Source organism: Podarcis gaigeae (genome assembly GCF_964106915.1).
Source record: "Podarcis gaigeae genome assembly, chromosome: 2".
In the NCBI taxonomy this organism is placed as follows: Eukaryota; Metazoa; Chordata; class Lepidosauria; order Squamata; family Lacertidae; genus Podarcis; species Podarcis gaigeae.
This window is the reverse complement of record NC_139679.1, coordinates 113002873-113017803: the sequence shown is the minus strand read 5'-3', so window position 1 is coordinate 113017803 and position 14931 is coordinate 113002873. Positions and strand designations below refer to the sequence as shown.

The window sequence follows — 14931 nt, the reverse complement described above, 5'->3', positions numbered from 1 at the left end:
TGTGTTGTCCTGGAGTCGCAGGCTCCTTCTGCAAACTGAGCTGGCCTCCCTAGACAGATGCAATGCCTTTGCAGATAGATATGTTGCTGTCATTTTCCTCTTGACCCTACGGGCTGCTGTTGCATGGCTCTCAGGGATCTGAGCAGAGAGGCATTTTATGAATCGAGTTTTGAACCTAAATGAATGAGGCTTGAGGAAGCCCTTAAGGTAAAGGGACCCCTGACCATTAGGTCCAGTCGTGACTGACTCTGGGGTTGCAGCGCTCATCTCGGTTTACTGGCTGAGGGAGCCGGCGTACAGTTTCCGGGTCATGTGGCCAGCATGACTAAGCTGCTTCTGGCGAACCAGAGCAGCACACAGAAACGCCGTTTACCTTCCCGCCGGAGCAGTACCTATCTATCGACTTGCACTTTAATGTGCTTTCGAACTGCTAGGTTGGCAGGAGCAGGGACCGAGCAACGGGAGCTCACCCCATCACGGGGATTCGAACCGCCGACCTTCTGATTGGCAAGTCCAAGGCTCCATGGTTTAACCCACAGCGCCACCTGTGTCCCCTTGATACCCTCCAACATACTTGATTCATACCCTCCAACATTTCCCCAGTGAAAACAGAGACGTCCCATCCAACATTTCTGTGATGAAAATAGGAAAGTCCCAATTGCAGAAAACAAAACAAACCCTTTAAGCAGTTTATATTTTTTAAAAATATAAATAAATAAAGCTGCTGTGGTAGCTCTCTTGGCCCTTGGGATGGGGAAAGGAGAAGGCTGTGAAGCTTGCACATTGCAACCCTCCTTCAAACTTTCCACAGGTGTTCATGGGCAGAGGAACCTTCTCCGTCACCCGGGGTGCTACACCAAGGAGTGGGGCGAACCGCATGGCAGCCCAATTGGACGGCATACGAGCGGCAGCTGTATGGAAGCCAATATGGAAGCAGCACCCATATGGAAGCAGCACCCATACTGACTCTTCGCCACTCCACAGCTGGGGGGAGGCAGCGGCCCATCTTGTCACACACACACCCGGGGCGGCCCACCCCCTCCGCGCCCCTTCGTTACGCCACTGCAGGTGTCCACAATATTGAGCACATAGCATGAGCCCGTGGTTGGAGGCAGGATGATTCCCCTAACAGTGGCTGGAACCTGAAGGAGGGCAGATTGCGGTTCCACTCAGTTTCCTGCTCCAGGGCTTCCCATAAGCATCTATCTGGTGGACCAGTGTAAGAACATGTCATGTGGCCAGCATGACTAAGCCGCTTCTGGCGATCCAGAGCAGCACACAGAAACACCGTTTACCTTCCCGCTGGAGCGGTACCCATTTATCTACTTGCACTTTGACGTGCTTTCGAACTGCTAGGTTGGCAGGAGCAGGGACCGAGCAACGGGAGCTCACCCCGTAGCAGGGATTCAAACTGCCGACCTTCCGATCGGCAAGCACTGGGCTCAGTGGTTTACACCACAGCGCCACCCGCATCCCTTCTGCACCCACGTCCCTTCTTCCCAGATTCTTCCCAGATTGTTAGATATCCCTTAGTCTGTCCCCAGGACAGGTGAGGCTGCTGATCCCTTATTTTCAAGGCTGCTGATCCCTTATTTTCAAATCTGAAAGTTGACAGCTATGCTGGGGCGCTCCTTTTGGATGTCCGTGCATCCACCAAAATCAGCTGGAGAGCTAAGTCTGGGAAACACTGATGTATTTAGACATAAAAATCCTAGAAGGGTCCCTGGCATGAAAAACAACCATGTAACAACTCTTGGGCCGCAGCCTTTTCAAGGTCTCCCTCAAGGCAACTTTGCCCGCAGGATTTCCCCCGCGCTCAAGCCTCGCTCCCGGAGCCAACCAATCACAGCGCGCCCCGCCAGGCACGAGCCCGGTCTCTAAGCTGCCAGACGCTCCCAAGGCCGCCTTTGCCCATCAAGGGCGCGCTTACACCTGCCGGGCTCCGACGGCACTGCGCAGGTGCAACACACAGCTGGGACCCAACCCTGCTTAGGAAAACGGCGCCTTCGATGAAGGGGCGTGGCTTACCCGGGCCGAACCTTGAAGAGGCCCCGCCCCCCGCCGCGAGTGTTAGTTTGGTTCCTGCTCGCCACGTGCGTCTTCGCTCCTGTTTTTTCGACGGCGCGTCCGCAGAGGCAAGGCAAGAGCTCCGCGGCGGAAGGGAAGAAAGGAGCGGGACGGGGCTTCTTTGCCTTCCCGCCCCCCACCCCGCCAAGGCAGTGGGGAGAAGAGGGCGGTGGGCGTCCTGGGCGCTGCAATAAGCGCAGGAGAAGCGGGCGGTATCTGCGCAGGAGGGCGACTGCTGCCTGCAAGCGAAGCCTGGGGACGGGAGAGGAAATGTGGGAACCATCGGAGCTTTCTGGTGGGCAGATCCACTCCTGCCCCCAGACAGTTGTCAAAGGGGGGCGGCCAGGGTGCATTTTTGGGGGGTGAAGGGGTGCCCTCCGCGCCCGTTTCTCTCCCCCCCCCCCTTCAGTAGAGTACGCAGGTGGCCCGGGACGGGGCGCGTCTCTCGGGCGCCTCCCCCAAGTGCGCTTTTTTGCTCCGCTTTCCCCGGCGTTATTCTGGGGCGGAGGCGCCTGCCGTGCCTTCCTGGGAGGCAGCACGGGCTCGGTGGCTTCCCCTGTCCCGCCGGTCTTGGCCCCAGCTCGTGAGCCCCCCGCGACCACCTCGTGGGTTTCCTGACCCCGGGGCGCGTCTTAGTTTGGGCCAGGAATTCTGTTTGATTTCCCAAAGGCAAACGCGAGTTGGCCTGTCCCAACAGCCGCGGGCTGTTTCTTCCGACCTGCCCTCAGCGTCTCTGTTCCGGAGTTTGTCCTCGACGGGTCTGTAGCCAGCATGCACAAGGGAGCCCTGCAAAATCCTATTAATTTTTTCACTCCCCCCCCCCCCTTAGATTTCCGATATGCGCCAACCCCGGGTGTTGCATTCCCCTTGGTGGCTCAGTGACTGAGGAATACCTTAGAATGGTGCCCTAATGCTTAGGTAAAGGGACCCCTGACCATTAGGTCCAGCCGTGGCCGACTCTGGAGTTGCGGTGCTCATTTTGCTTTATTGGCCGAGGGAGCCGGCGTACAGCTTCTGGGTCATGTGGCCAGCATGACTAAACTGCTTCTGGCGAACCAGAGCAGCGCACAGAAACGCTGTTCACCTTCCTGCTGGAGTGGTACCTATTTATCTACTTGCACTTTGATGTGCTTTCAAACTGCTAGGTGGGCAGGAGCAGGGACTGAGCAACGGGAGCTCACCCCGTCGCGGGGATTCGAACCACTGACCTTCTGATCACCAAGTCCTAGGCTCTGTAGTTTAACCCACAGCGCCACCCGCGTCCCTTTCCTTATAGCTTGTTAAATTGATTCTGTGTGGATGTACCCATTTTTGGCACCGCCTGGTAAAGAGTGGGTTATAAAGCTTAACAATGCAAGATTGAAATTAAAGACAGGTGAACATAACTTCAGTCTAGGACTCTACCGTTGTGAAGTACTTAATAAGGGGGCACTGCCCTCCCAAGCTGGTGCATAACAGCCTTAAAGCACTTGAAAACAAAATTAGAAAGTGTCTTTTCACACAAATAATTAGGACTAATCTCTTCTTGCCCACCCACAGTTTTTGTTTCAGCAGCCATATATAGTTGCTAGTGTTTAAACGTCTCGAAGTCAGAAGCATTAGCTCATGGGTAGGCAAACTAAGGCCCGTGGGCCGGATCCGGCCCAACTGCCTGCTAAATCTGGCCTGCGGACGGTCTGGGAATCAGCATGTTTTTACCTGAGTAGAATGTGTCCTTTTATTTAAAACACATCTCTGGGTTATTTGTGGGGCCTGCCTGGTATTTTTACATGAGTACATTGTGTGCGTTTATTTAAAATGCACCTCTGGGTTATTTGTGGGGCATAGGAATTTGTCCATTCCGCCCCCCCCCAAAAAAACCCAATAGTCCGGCCCCCCACAAGGTCTGAGGGACAGTGGACCCAGCCCCCTGCTGAAAAAGTTTGCTGATTCCTGCATTTAACTGATCTACTTTGTTACACTCAGTGACCAGCCAGCAAGTACTGACCACCTTTCGAATACTTGGCTAATTTTGGGCTGGCTGACACAGATTTTAGCAAGGCTGATGAGGATTTTATAAATTTGTACCTTCTCCTAACAGGGAAACTTTATGAAACTGAACGAAAACAACGTCTGGTTTTGTTTTCATTGAAAATCATTCGGTTAAAATTAGATACACCAGTTCACCTGGCTCTGAAAGGACATCAGTACCAGGGGAGCCTACCTGGGATTTGTGGGGTGCCAGGAAATAGCTTGTGCATACCTGACACAATACAGTGGTACCTTGGGTTAAGAACTTAATTCATTCTGGAGGTCTGTTCTTAACCTGAAACTGTTCTTAACCTGAGAACTTTAGCTGATGGGGCTTCCCACTGCCATCGCGCCACTGCCGTGTGATTTCTGTTCTCCTCCTGAGGTAAAGTTCTTAACCTGAGGTACTATTTCTGGGTTAGCGGAGTCTGTATCCTGAAGCGTATGTAACCTGAAGCGTACATATCCTGAGGTACCACTGTAATCAAGAAAGCAAAGAGTCCTTGGCAGGATCTTAACAGATCAGTCGTGGCGTTTACAGTTTTGACGTGAAAACCTACCTTGCAAAGGCCTAGCTTTCCCCCTCACCTTTCTCTCATGCTTCTGTCTCCAGCAGCTCCATGCCCAAGAGGAGAACAGTCCGCTCACTGGAATGGCTGTGCCTGGAGAATGTGGCTAAAAATATGCAGCGTATCTGGGCCAAAGCTTGTGCGGAAAACCACCAGGACGGACACCGCGTTCGCTCTGTTGCAGAGCCCTACATCTGCCTGCGTAAGAGGGGCACGGCAGATGGGAGGCAGAGGAGAGACTGACCACAAAGACCCCATGGCCAAGCCACAGATTGCATTTCAAAAAGGCAGTCTGGCAAAGCATTGGGGGGGGGGGCGGGCGTCTTGGCCCTGTAGCCTTCTGCAATTTGCATCTCTGAGCCTTGTAGCATCCTATGCAGGTGGTCCTGTAAAAACACGCTCACCTGGCTAGAAAAGCTGCCTAGGTAGGAAGGCTCTATCTCTTAAGGCAGAACTGGGGAGCAGGTGGCCGTCCAGCTGCTGTTGGACTCCAATTCCCATGGGCCCCAGCAAGCACAGCCTGTAGTCAGAGATGATGGGAGTTGTGGTCCAGAGCAAAGTTCCCCAGGAGGCAGGCAGGTGTGGAGGACTCCCTGGTCCTGAATGGGGTAACTATGCCCCTGAAGGACCAGGTGCGCAGGCTGAGAGTCATTTTGGACTGTCAGCTGTCCATGGAGGCGCAGGTCAATTCTGTGTCCAGGGCAGCTGTCTACCAGCTCCATTTGGTACGCAGGATGAGACCCTACCTGCCCGCGGACTGTCTCGCCAGAGTGGTGCATGCTCTAGTTATCTCCCGCTTGGACTACTGCAACACGCTCTATGTGGGGCTATCTTTGAAGGTGACCCAGAAACAACTAATCCAGAATGTGGCAGTTAGACTGGTGACTGGGAGTGGCCGCCAAGACCACATAACACAGGTCTTGAAAGACCTGCATTGGTTCCCAGTACGTTTCCGAGCACAATTCAAAGTGTTGGTGCTGACCTTTAAAGCCCTAAATGGCCTTGGCCCAGTATACCTGAAGGAGCGTCTCCACCCCCATTGTTCAGCCCGGACACTGAGGTCCAGCGCTGAGGGCCTCTGGTGGTTCCCTCATTGCGAGAAGTGAGGTTACAGGGAAGCAGGCAGAGGGCCTTCTCGGTAGTTGCACCCGCCCTGTGGAACACCCTCCCATCAGATGTGAAGGAAATAAGCAGCTATCTTATTTTTAAAAGACATCTGAAGGCAGCCCTGTTTAGGGAAGCTTTTAATGTTTGACAGACTATTGTAGTTTAACATTTTGTTGGAAGCCGCCCAGAGTGGCGGGGGAAACCCAGCCAGATGGGCGGGGTTTAAATGATAAGTTATTATTATTATTTTTGTCCTGCTCTTAGCAGCAACTTTTCCTATGCTGTTTCTTGTTCTGGTAGATCACTCGGCTACCCAGATTTTAAAAGCTAAGCAAAATCTGGCAAAGTCTTTTTTTTTAAAAAAAAGATATTTATTGAAATTTCAAAAGTTATACAAAAAAAACAGTAATAAAAACAAAACACAAACACAAAAAATAACAAATATAAAAAACAAAATACAAAACTAAAAACCATTTAAAAACAAAGTTTCAATCCTTTATTTTCTTATAACTTACTTCCCCGACCTCCTCATACCTCCCCTTTCTGTATTTCAATTTCTAATTATTAATTCAACAAATCCTCTCCCTTAATTTTCATTTAATTTTTAACCTTTCTTTTCTTTTTACTTAATCATTACAGCTGAAAACCACTTAATTTCTAAACCAACATCATTCTAACATTCATTAATTTTACAATATTTCCCAAGATAGTCCTTAAATTTCTTCCAATCTTCTTCCGCCGTCTCTCTTCCCTGGTCTCGGATTCTGCCAGTCATTTCTGCCAGTCCCATGTAGTCTATCACCTTCATCTGCCATTCTTCCAAGGTGGGTAGATCTTGAGTCTTCCAATACTTTGTGATGAGTATTCTTGCTGCTGTTGTAGCATATATAAAGAATGTTCTATCCTTCTTTGGCACCAATTGGCCGACCATGCCCAGGAGAAAGGCCTCTGGTTTCTTCAGGAAGGTATATTTAAATACCTTTTTCATTTCATTATATATCATTTCCCAGAAAGCCTTAATCCTTGGGCATGTCCACCAAAGGTGAAAGAATGTACCTTCATTTTCTTTACATTTCCAACAAAAATCTGGCAAAGTCTTTGCCAGGGAGCATGTCAGTGACTGGCTGGCTAATAATAATAATAATAATATTTTTTATTAATTATTTATACCCTGCCCATCTGGCTGGGTTTCCCCAGCCACTCTGGGCGGCTTCCAACAAAATATTAAAAATACATTAAAACATTAGTCATTAAAAACTTCCCTAAACGGGGCTGCTTTCAGATGTCTTCTAAAAAGCAGATAGTTGTTTCTTTCCTTGACATCTGACGGGAGGGTGTTCCACAGGGCGGGTGCCACCACCGAGAAGGCCCTCTGCCTGCTTCCCTGTAGCCAGGGGAACTTTCCCTGTAATGTCCTGCTGTCACCCTCTGCACCTTCTGGTTTGCTTCTAGCTCCTTACCACCTGAGGAAAGCATGTGTCTAATGGTTGTGCAAAGTTTTGTGTTTATATCTGGGTATTTCCTCCCCACCCAGCTGACTCCCTTGTTCAGAAGCTGTTCAAGTTAATGGAGGAAGGCAATTGCTTGAACCGACCGGTCCTGCGCTTCCTCCTGGTGCCGCAGCTGACGGTGCTGAGCTTGAACATGTGCCCGAGGCTGGTCATCAAGGCCGTTGCCGACATCATCGCAGTACGTTGCAAGGTAAGGAGTGTTCATGCTTTGTAGAATCATAGAATCATAGAGTTGGAAGAGACCACAAGGGCCATGGAGTCCAACCCCCTGCCAAGCAGGAAACACCATCAGAGCACTCCTGACATATGGTTGTCAAGCCTCTGCTTAAAGACCTCCAAAGAAGGAGACTCCACCACACTCCTTGGCAGCAAATTCCACTGTCGAACAGCTCTTACTGTCAGGAAGTTCTTCCTAATGTTTAGGTGGAATCTTCTTTCTTGTAGTTTGGATCCATTGCTCCATGTCCGCTTCTCTGGAGCAGCAGAAAACAACCTTTCTCCCTCCTCTATGTGACATCCTTTTATATATTTGAACATGGCTATCATATCACCCCTTAACCTCCTCTTCTCCAGGCTAAACATGCCCAGCTCCCTTAGCCGTTCCTCATAAGGCATCGTTTCCAGGCCTTTGACCATTTTGGTTGCCCTCCTCTGGACACGTTCCAGTTTGTCAGTGTCCTTCTTGAACTGTGGTGCCCAGAACTGGGCACAGTACTCTGTGCTCTGACTTGATTCCTGCGGGGAGCTCCTTCCTCTAAAATGGGGGCTCCTCTCTTGCTGCCTCCTGGTCGTAGCTGTCAACTTATAGATTGGAAAATAAGGGACCAGCAGCCTCGAAAATAAGGGACCAGCAGCCCAAATAAGGGATTTTGGCTTAGCTTATACAGAAATCCGGCACTGATGGAGCCATGCTGCTTTGGCTGCCACTGACTGTGTTTTGCAGGGGGTTGGACTAGATGATCCTAAGGGTCTACAACTCCCACCAAAGAAGAGGGGCAGACAAAACTGATGAACGACGTCGAGATGGCAAAGCTTACAGGCAGAATTAGAAACCAGGAATAGGACCTCTTTAATAAAGAATGGGGAAAGTTTATAATTTAGTTGAAAAGCTATTGTAAAGAGTTACATACATTGGTAGGATTGACAGAAAACGTGTAGTAAAAATTTGAACTATGGGTGGACAAATGTTTTATAAAAATAGTTATGAAAGGGATGCAGAGGGGGAAATCACGACTTTAAGATGCTGCACTGGCTGGAGGGTATGCTAAGCAGCACGTCGGGGCTTCCGTCGTCCTGGCGCGAGGAGTTCCATCGGCCCTTCCCCACCTGAGGGGGGGGGGGGAGGGAGAGAGACTCTTGCCCACGCCGCCCGCACACGGCTCTTAGCGTGGAGGAATGGCACTCGAAGAAACAATGATTTGCGGAAGCTTTATGTGCAGAGTTCCTTACTGGTCCCTGCAGTGAAAGAGAAATTTGGGGGTGTCCCGTTTCCATGGTTGGCCTGGTCTCAACTTCACTCCTTCTTAAGAAAGTCAAAACAGGTAACAACACAGCAATTGACTCAGTTCAAGTTCTTGCCGAAGGATGAAGCACACTTTCTAAGCGGCCTGGTTTCCACTATTTAATTAGTTCTCTCTATTTTGTGTGAGTGTTTGGAGGTGTGAGGATGGGTGATGGTTTAACAGATTGAGGGTGAATCCTGACAAGACAGAAGTACAGTGGTACCTCGGGTTAAGTACTTAATTCGTTCCGGAGGTCCGTTCTTAAGCTGACACTGTTCTTAACCTGAGGTACCACTTTAGCTAATGGGACCTTCTGCTGCTGTCGTGCTGCCGGAGCACGATTTCTGTTCCCTTCCTGAAGCAGAGTTCTGAACCTGAGGTAATATTTCTGGGTTAGCGGAGTCTGTAACCTGAAGCGCCTGTAACCTGAAGCGTCTGTAACCCGAGGTACCACTGTATTGTTTTTTTGGGGGGTGAGGCGGGTAGGTGAGGGGGAGACTCTGGTCCTGAATGGGGCAGCTATGCTCCTGAAAGACCAGGTGCACAGCCTGGGAGTCATTTTGGACTTACAGCTGTCCATGGAGGCGCAGGTCAATTCTGGTACGCAGGCTGAGACACTATCTGCCCACTGACTGTCTCGCCAGAGTGGTGCATGCTGGATACCGCAATGCGCTCTATGTGGGACTACCTTTGAAGGTGACCCAGAAATGACAACCAACCCAGAATGCGGCAGCTAGACTGGTGACTGGAAGCGGCTGCCAAGACCACATTACACCAGTTTTGAAAGACCTACATGGCTCCCAGTACGTTTCCAAGCACAATTCAAAGTGTTGGTGCTGGCCTTTAAAGCCCTAAACGGCCTCGGTCCAGTATACCTGAAGGAGCGTCTCCACCCCCATTGTTCTGCCCGGACACTGAGGTCCAGCACCGAGGGCCTTCTGGCGGTTCCCTCTCTACGAGAAGTGAGGTTACAGGGAACCAGGCAGAGGGCCTTCTTGGTAGTGGCGCCCACCCTGTGGACACTGGTATACGAAGTGGGAATGAGGGAGTGGGTTGCACCGGGTAGCATTTGGGGAAAGGGTTCCATCGTGGCTGCCCCCCCGATACGTACACAACCCCTTCCCGGGATGGTTGCCACATGCCGCGCCCCCGCGGCAATGCGCCACGTCCCCACGGGCGACGTGCCATGTCCCTGTGCTGTGTGCCAGCCACGCCACGGCCTGTTCTCCGCTCCAGGGGCTGTAGCATGTTCCTCCACCACTGTCTGTGGAACGCCCTCCCATCAGATGTCAATGAAATAAACAACTATCTGACTTTTAGAAGACATCTAAAGGCAGCCCTCTTTAGGGAAGTTTTTATGTTTGATCTTTTATCGTGTTTTTAGTATTCTGTTGGGAACCAGCCAGAGTGGCTGGGGAAACCCAGCCAGATGGGCAAGGGTATATATAATATATTATTATTATTATTATTATTATTTATTATTGCTATTGATGTCGGGCCATCTGATTATCGCAGAACAGTCTGGGCGCACGATCCACAGGAGAGAGAGAGACTGGAGATCAGTTAAGGAAAGCCTCCATTTAATAAAATGATTGCTGCGTGAACCAAAGGGCTCTCCCACACTTAACTTTCGCTCCACGTATTCTGGGAAAGGTCTTGTGTGTCCAAACACCTCCAATTGCTTTCCCCGGGGAAACCCTGCTCTGTAACGTTGAATCGGAACAAATGGCAATTTGGGTTCTCCATTGATTTGAGAAAGCATTGAAGTGTGTGTTTTCACAGGGAGTGCGGTGGCAGCAAGGAGTGCTTTGACTCGGTCTGGAAAAGTGTGTACCTGTGTCTAGAAAGTGCAGAGGGAAAATAGTGTGGTTCAGCCTCTCCCGTGGCTGTGCCCCGCCTCCCCCCGCTGCCCCCCCACTAAGCCCTTTCCCTCTGTGGTAGCAGTAGGGGGCACGGTATAATGTGCCCACGGAGGAAGGCTGGAGCATGGCAGCAATGACGAAGAACAGTCATACCTCAGGTTAAATATTCTTCAGGTTGAGCATTTTCAGGTTACGCTCCGCGGCGACCCAGAAGTAACGGAACGCGTTACCTCCGGGTTTCGCCGCTCGTGCATGCCGCTCGTGCATGAAGTTATGCGCAGAAGCGGCGAATTGCAATGCGCAGTTGCGGGTTGCGTTCTACTCAGGATGCGAACGGGGCTCTGGAACGGATCCCATTTGCATCCAGAAGTCCCACTGTACAGTGATAGCAGCTAGCAGCTGTGGGTTTTTTACTTTATTTTTTGCCTCCAGCAGCAAAACATTCCAGTCCTGCAGAGAGCATGCATAGAATCTAGCCTACCACACAAACACAACTTTCGCATGCATTGTGCTTGGCAGTTTTGCTTCTCGCCACAACCACCACTGACATCCGGCCCTGGAAGGATTGCCCAGGGAGGAATGTGGCCCTAAGGCCCTAACCCCCAGACGGAACTGACGGTGGCACATTTCGTGGGCTAGTGTAGATGCACAGAGAGTTGTGCTCAAGTCGACGCCCTTTGTTTTCCTGTTCGCAAAAGCTAATTCGACAATAAATCGGTGAGGTTTCTTGTATGCGTTTCTTACTTACTGCATTGGTACTATGGGCCACTGTGTTCTTAGTACGATGCTTTGTTAGCCGAGGGGGACCATTAACAGTGGAACGCTGGACCAGCAATTTCTGCCTTCTGTGCATTTTGTGCAACATATGACAACAGGCAAAGGGTGCCATGTTTTGGTAGGTGTTCCTGTAGGGCAGACATTAAGGGACGGACACACACAGGCTCCATGGAATCCAACACATTAATACACAGCCTGCCTTTTACAGTGGTACCTCAGGTTAAGTACTTAATTCATTCCAGAGGTCCGTACTTAACCTGAAACTGTTCTTAACCTGAAGTACCACTTTAGCTAATGGGGCCTCACACTGCCGCCACGCTGGCCGGAGCACAATTTCTGTTCTCATCCTGAAGCAAAGTACTTAACCTGAGGTAATATTTCTGGGTTAGCTGAGTCTGTAACCTGAAGTGTATGTAACCTGAAGTGTATGTAACCTGAGGTACTACTGTATTTACAATGACTTCTGCCAACTTGGTGCTGCCCCATACGCCTTCTGCGCTGGCTGCGGCTGATGGGATTTGTAGTCCGGCGAATCTGGAGGTCGGCAAACGCCGTTGTACGTGAGCAAAAACAAACCTTTCCCTTTCTCTTTCCCTGACACGGCAGAACCTGTCTTCCCTGGATATCAGAGGCTGCTGCCGGATCCCCGCAGACTCCCTCATCGACCTGGTGAAAGCTTTGCCGAACCTCGCCCAACTCAACCTGTCGGACACCCAGTGCAACGCCCAGGTGCTTGCTGCCGTGGGTTCCCACTGCCGGCAGCTTCTCGAACTGGACATCGTCGATTGCAACCGGCTGTCTCCAGAGTGCCTCCTCCACTTGGCCTATGACCCTGCCACAGGCTCACTCCGCTCCCCGGCCTTGAAGGTGCTCAGAGCCAGATATCTGATGGGCAGACCTCTCCTCCGATGCATGGTTCAGCACTTGGTCTTTCTGCTCCTGGCCTTGCGGAGCCTGACGATCTTGGACCACCCTTCCGTTCTGGAGGCCGTGTGCGCGATCTACAGGCGGCAGTTCGACGACGTCCCGGTTGCCCCCGAGTTCCCCTCCCTGGAGGAGCTGGTGAGACGCAGGATGTCCGGCCATAGCGGCCACGGGCTCACGCTGACCCTCACAGAATTGGACGATGTGGCACTGAGCTGCCTGCCCACCGCTTTAGCCGTGTGCCCGCACTTGGCCGACGTGACTCTCATTTTTGAGGGCAGCCCTGGCTTGGGCCAGGACTTTGCACCCTGGCGCCACATCTCCCGCCTGACCCTTGACAACGACAGCCAGTGGGATGTTGCTGATCTTCTGCCGATGGCGGCCGCCCTCGGAGCACAGCTGCACTCCCTCTCATTGAGCGGCTTTCTCTGCGAAGATGCTTCTTCCTTCTGGACCTTCCTGGGCCACTGCCCGAACCTCCGTAAATTGGTGGCTAACCTCCCTCCTCCAGCAGTGTGTGCCCCTGACGACGACGAGGAGGACGACGACGACGAGGAAATGGTCGAAGGCTTGGAGGAAAATTTCAGCCCCGTGCCTCATCAATTCCCCCACCTCCGTTACATTTTCCTGATGTACCCTGACGCAGAAGGCCCTCTTCCTTCCCAGCACAAAGCCGTGTTTAGAGCATGCCTTGTGTCCCTGCTCCGACATTCGCCCCGACTCGAAAGCTTGCTCCTGGCTTGCCTGCCTTTTTCCCTGGACAGTGTGTTTGAGCAGGTGCTGGAGCCGCCGGCCACAGCCCTGACTCACCTCCAGAAGCTCTCCTTGATGGAAACCAGGGTGTCCGGAAGCACCATCCACCTGCTGTTATCCTCGGAAAACCAGCTGAGCTTCCTCGATGTGCCGGCTTGCTCACGCATCTTCAGGGCAGACTATGACGACTTCCTCAGGAGAGTCAGGAGCGAAGGTTTGGACATGGAGATTTCCTGGGAGTGAAAAGCCTGTTTCTGCTGTTGCCCAGGACGGCTGCTCCTCTTGTGTTGGGGCCAAGACAGGGTCTCTCTTAATAAAGTTTGCTTTATCTAATAGTTTTTCCGCCTCTCAGCGATCTTGAAACCCAGAGTGGGATGGTCAAGTGTCTTTATGTGTGAGTTGGGGGCAGAGAGGGGCATTTTACGCTGGGCTTGTAGTAGCAACTCCTCCCTGAGACTCATGGGCATGGAAAGAGCCCTGCATTTATATATAAAAAAATAGTTTAAAGGCCCATCTAATCCAGTACAGTGTTACCTTGGTTCTCAAACTTAACCCGTTCCGGAAGTCCATTCCAAAACCAAAGCGTTCCAAAACCAAGTTGTACTTTCCCACAGAAAGTCAAGGATTAATCCATTCCAGACTTTCAAAAACTACCCCAAAACAGCAATTTAATATGAATTTTACTATCTAACGAGACCATTGATCCATAAAATGAAAGCATTAATCAATATACTGTACTATAAAATAAACAAGACAGTATTGTAGATAATAAAAATTAGAATTATTATTTTTTCTGACCTGCATTGATGATCGTCATTGTTTCGATGGGGGGCTTTTATCCATTTCTGCAGGCACACAAACAAATTAACCGAAAAACCCTCAAAAGCAAAAACTCAAAATAAATAGCAAAAACAAAGAGCACCAAACTTAATCCAGAAGTTTGTTTGACTTCTGAAATGTTCGAAAACCAAGGTGCATCTTCTGATTGGTGCAGGCGCCCTGGGAACAATAGACGACAGCCACATTGGGCATTCGGCTTCTGAAAAACGTTTTAAAACCGGAATACTTACTTCCAGGTTTTCGGCATTTGGGAACCAAGGCGTTTGAGAACCAAGGTACCACTGTATCCTGTTTCACAGTGGCTGATGACCAGTTATTCTGCATCAGGCCTCTCATCCTGTAGATGGCACAAAGCCATTATGCCTAGGATCATTAATTGCTCCATGGATTGGACTAATTGACTTTCCAAGAAGAAAAACCCAACTAAGCCACTGCCCGTTGCCACAACTATGAGAATCCCACTTCTCTCTTCTGAATTGCCCCCTATATGGCATCATTGGATGATTGAAGTTACAGCATTTATACAGTCCTTTTGGTGTGTCTGTCCAGTTTTTCCACACCACCCAGAATTCCATAAAGTTCTGTTAACAGCTGAATACCAACATGGGCTCTTAGGTATACAGTCCATAATAGTAAGCAAGCCTGGAAACTTTTAACAAAAGTGATTGGTGTGTGAGTGCATGTGTCATACTCCTTTGGGAAGAAAGGTGGGCTAGAAATTTAATTGTAAAGAAAAAGGCATGTATCGAGTGGATAAATAAACTACCAGCGATGATAATGCCACAGGAGAAGCCATACAGGGAGAGGCTGCAGTTCGGAGGAATAATTTTGCATACTTTGCATGGAGAAGTTCCTTAATTCAGTCCCTGGCATCACCAGGTAAGGTCTGGAAGGAATCCCTGCCTGAAACCCACCAGCAAATGATCCTCACTTTCTGTGCTGCTGCTTGATAGAATACTTTTTTTTTACACGTACACAGAGACTGGAGGGAAAAGGTTTCCAGACTAGA

The 14931-nt window shown here is 50.4% G+C and overlaps 1 protein-coding gene across 1 annotated transcript; it reads left to right on the top strand.

The window, feature by feature from the left end:
- The first annotated feature begins 4694 nt into the window (after positions 1–4694).
- On the top strand, positions 4695–13379 carry LOC310837589 (uncharacterized protein). The gene is made up of 3 exons (XM_083724426.1): positions 4695–4848; positions 7288–7454; positions 12012–13379. The coding sequence occupies exons 1-3, from the start codon at positions 4698–4700 to the stop codon at positions 13323–13325; spliced, it is 1632 nt and encodes a 543-aa protein (XP_083580552.1). The 5' UTR covers positions 4695–4697; the 3' UTR covers positions 13326–13379.
- Positions 13380–14931: the final 1552 nt, after the last annotated feature.

Bases quoted from the DNA above. Each gene is read 5' to 3' on its own strand.
- LOC310837589 (XM_083724426.1), top strand. From the start codon at position 4,698: ATGCCCAAGAGGAGAACAGTCCGCTCACTGGAATGGCTGTGCCTGGAG. The intron at 4,849-7,287 runs GTAAGAGGGGCA...CTCCCCACCCAG, and splicing joins AGAGCCCTACATCTGCCTGC to CTGACTCCCTTGTTCAGAAG. The intron at 7,455-12,011 runs GTAAGGAGTGTT...CTGACACGGCAG, and splicing joins TCATCGCAGTACGTTGCAAG to AACCTGTCTTCCCTGGATAT.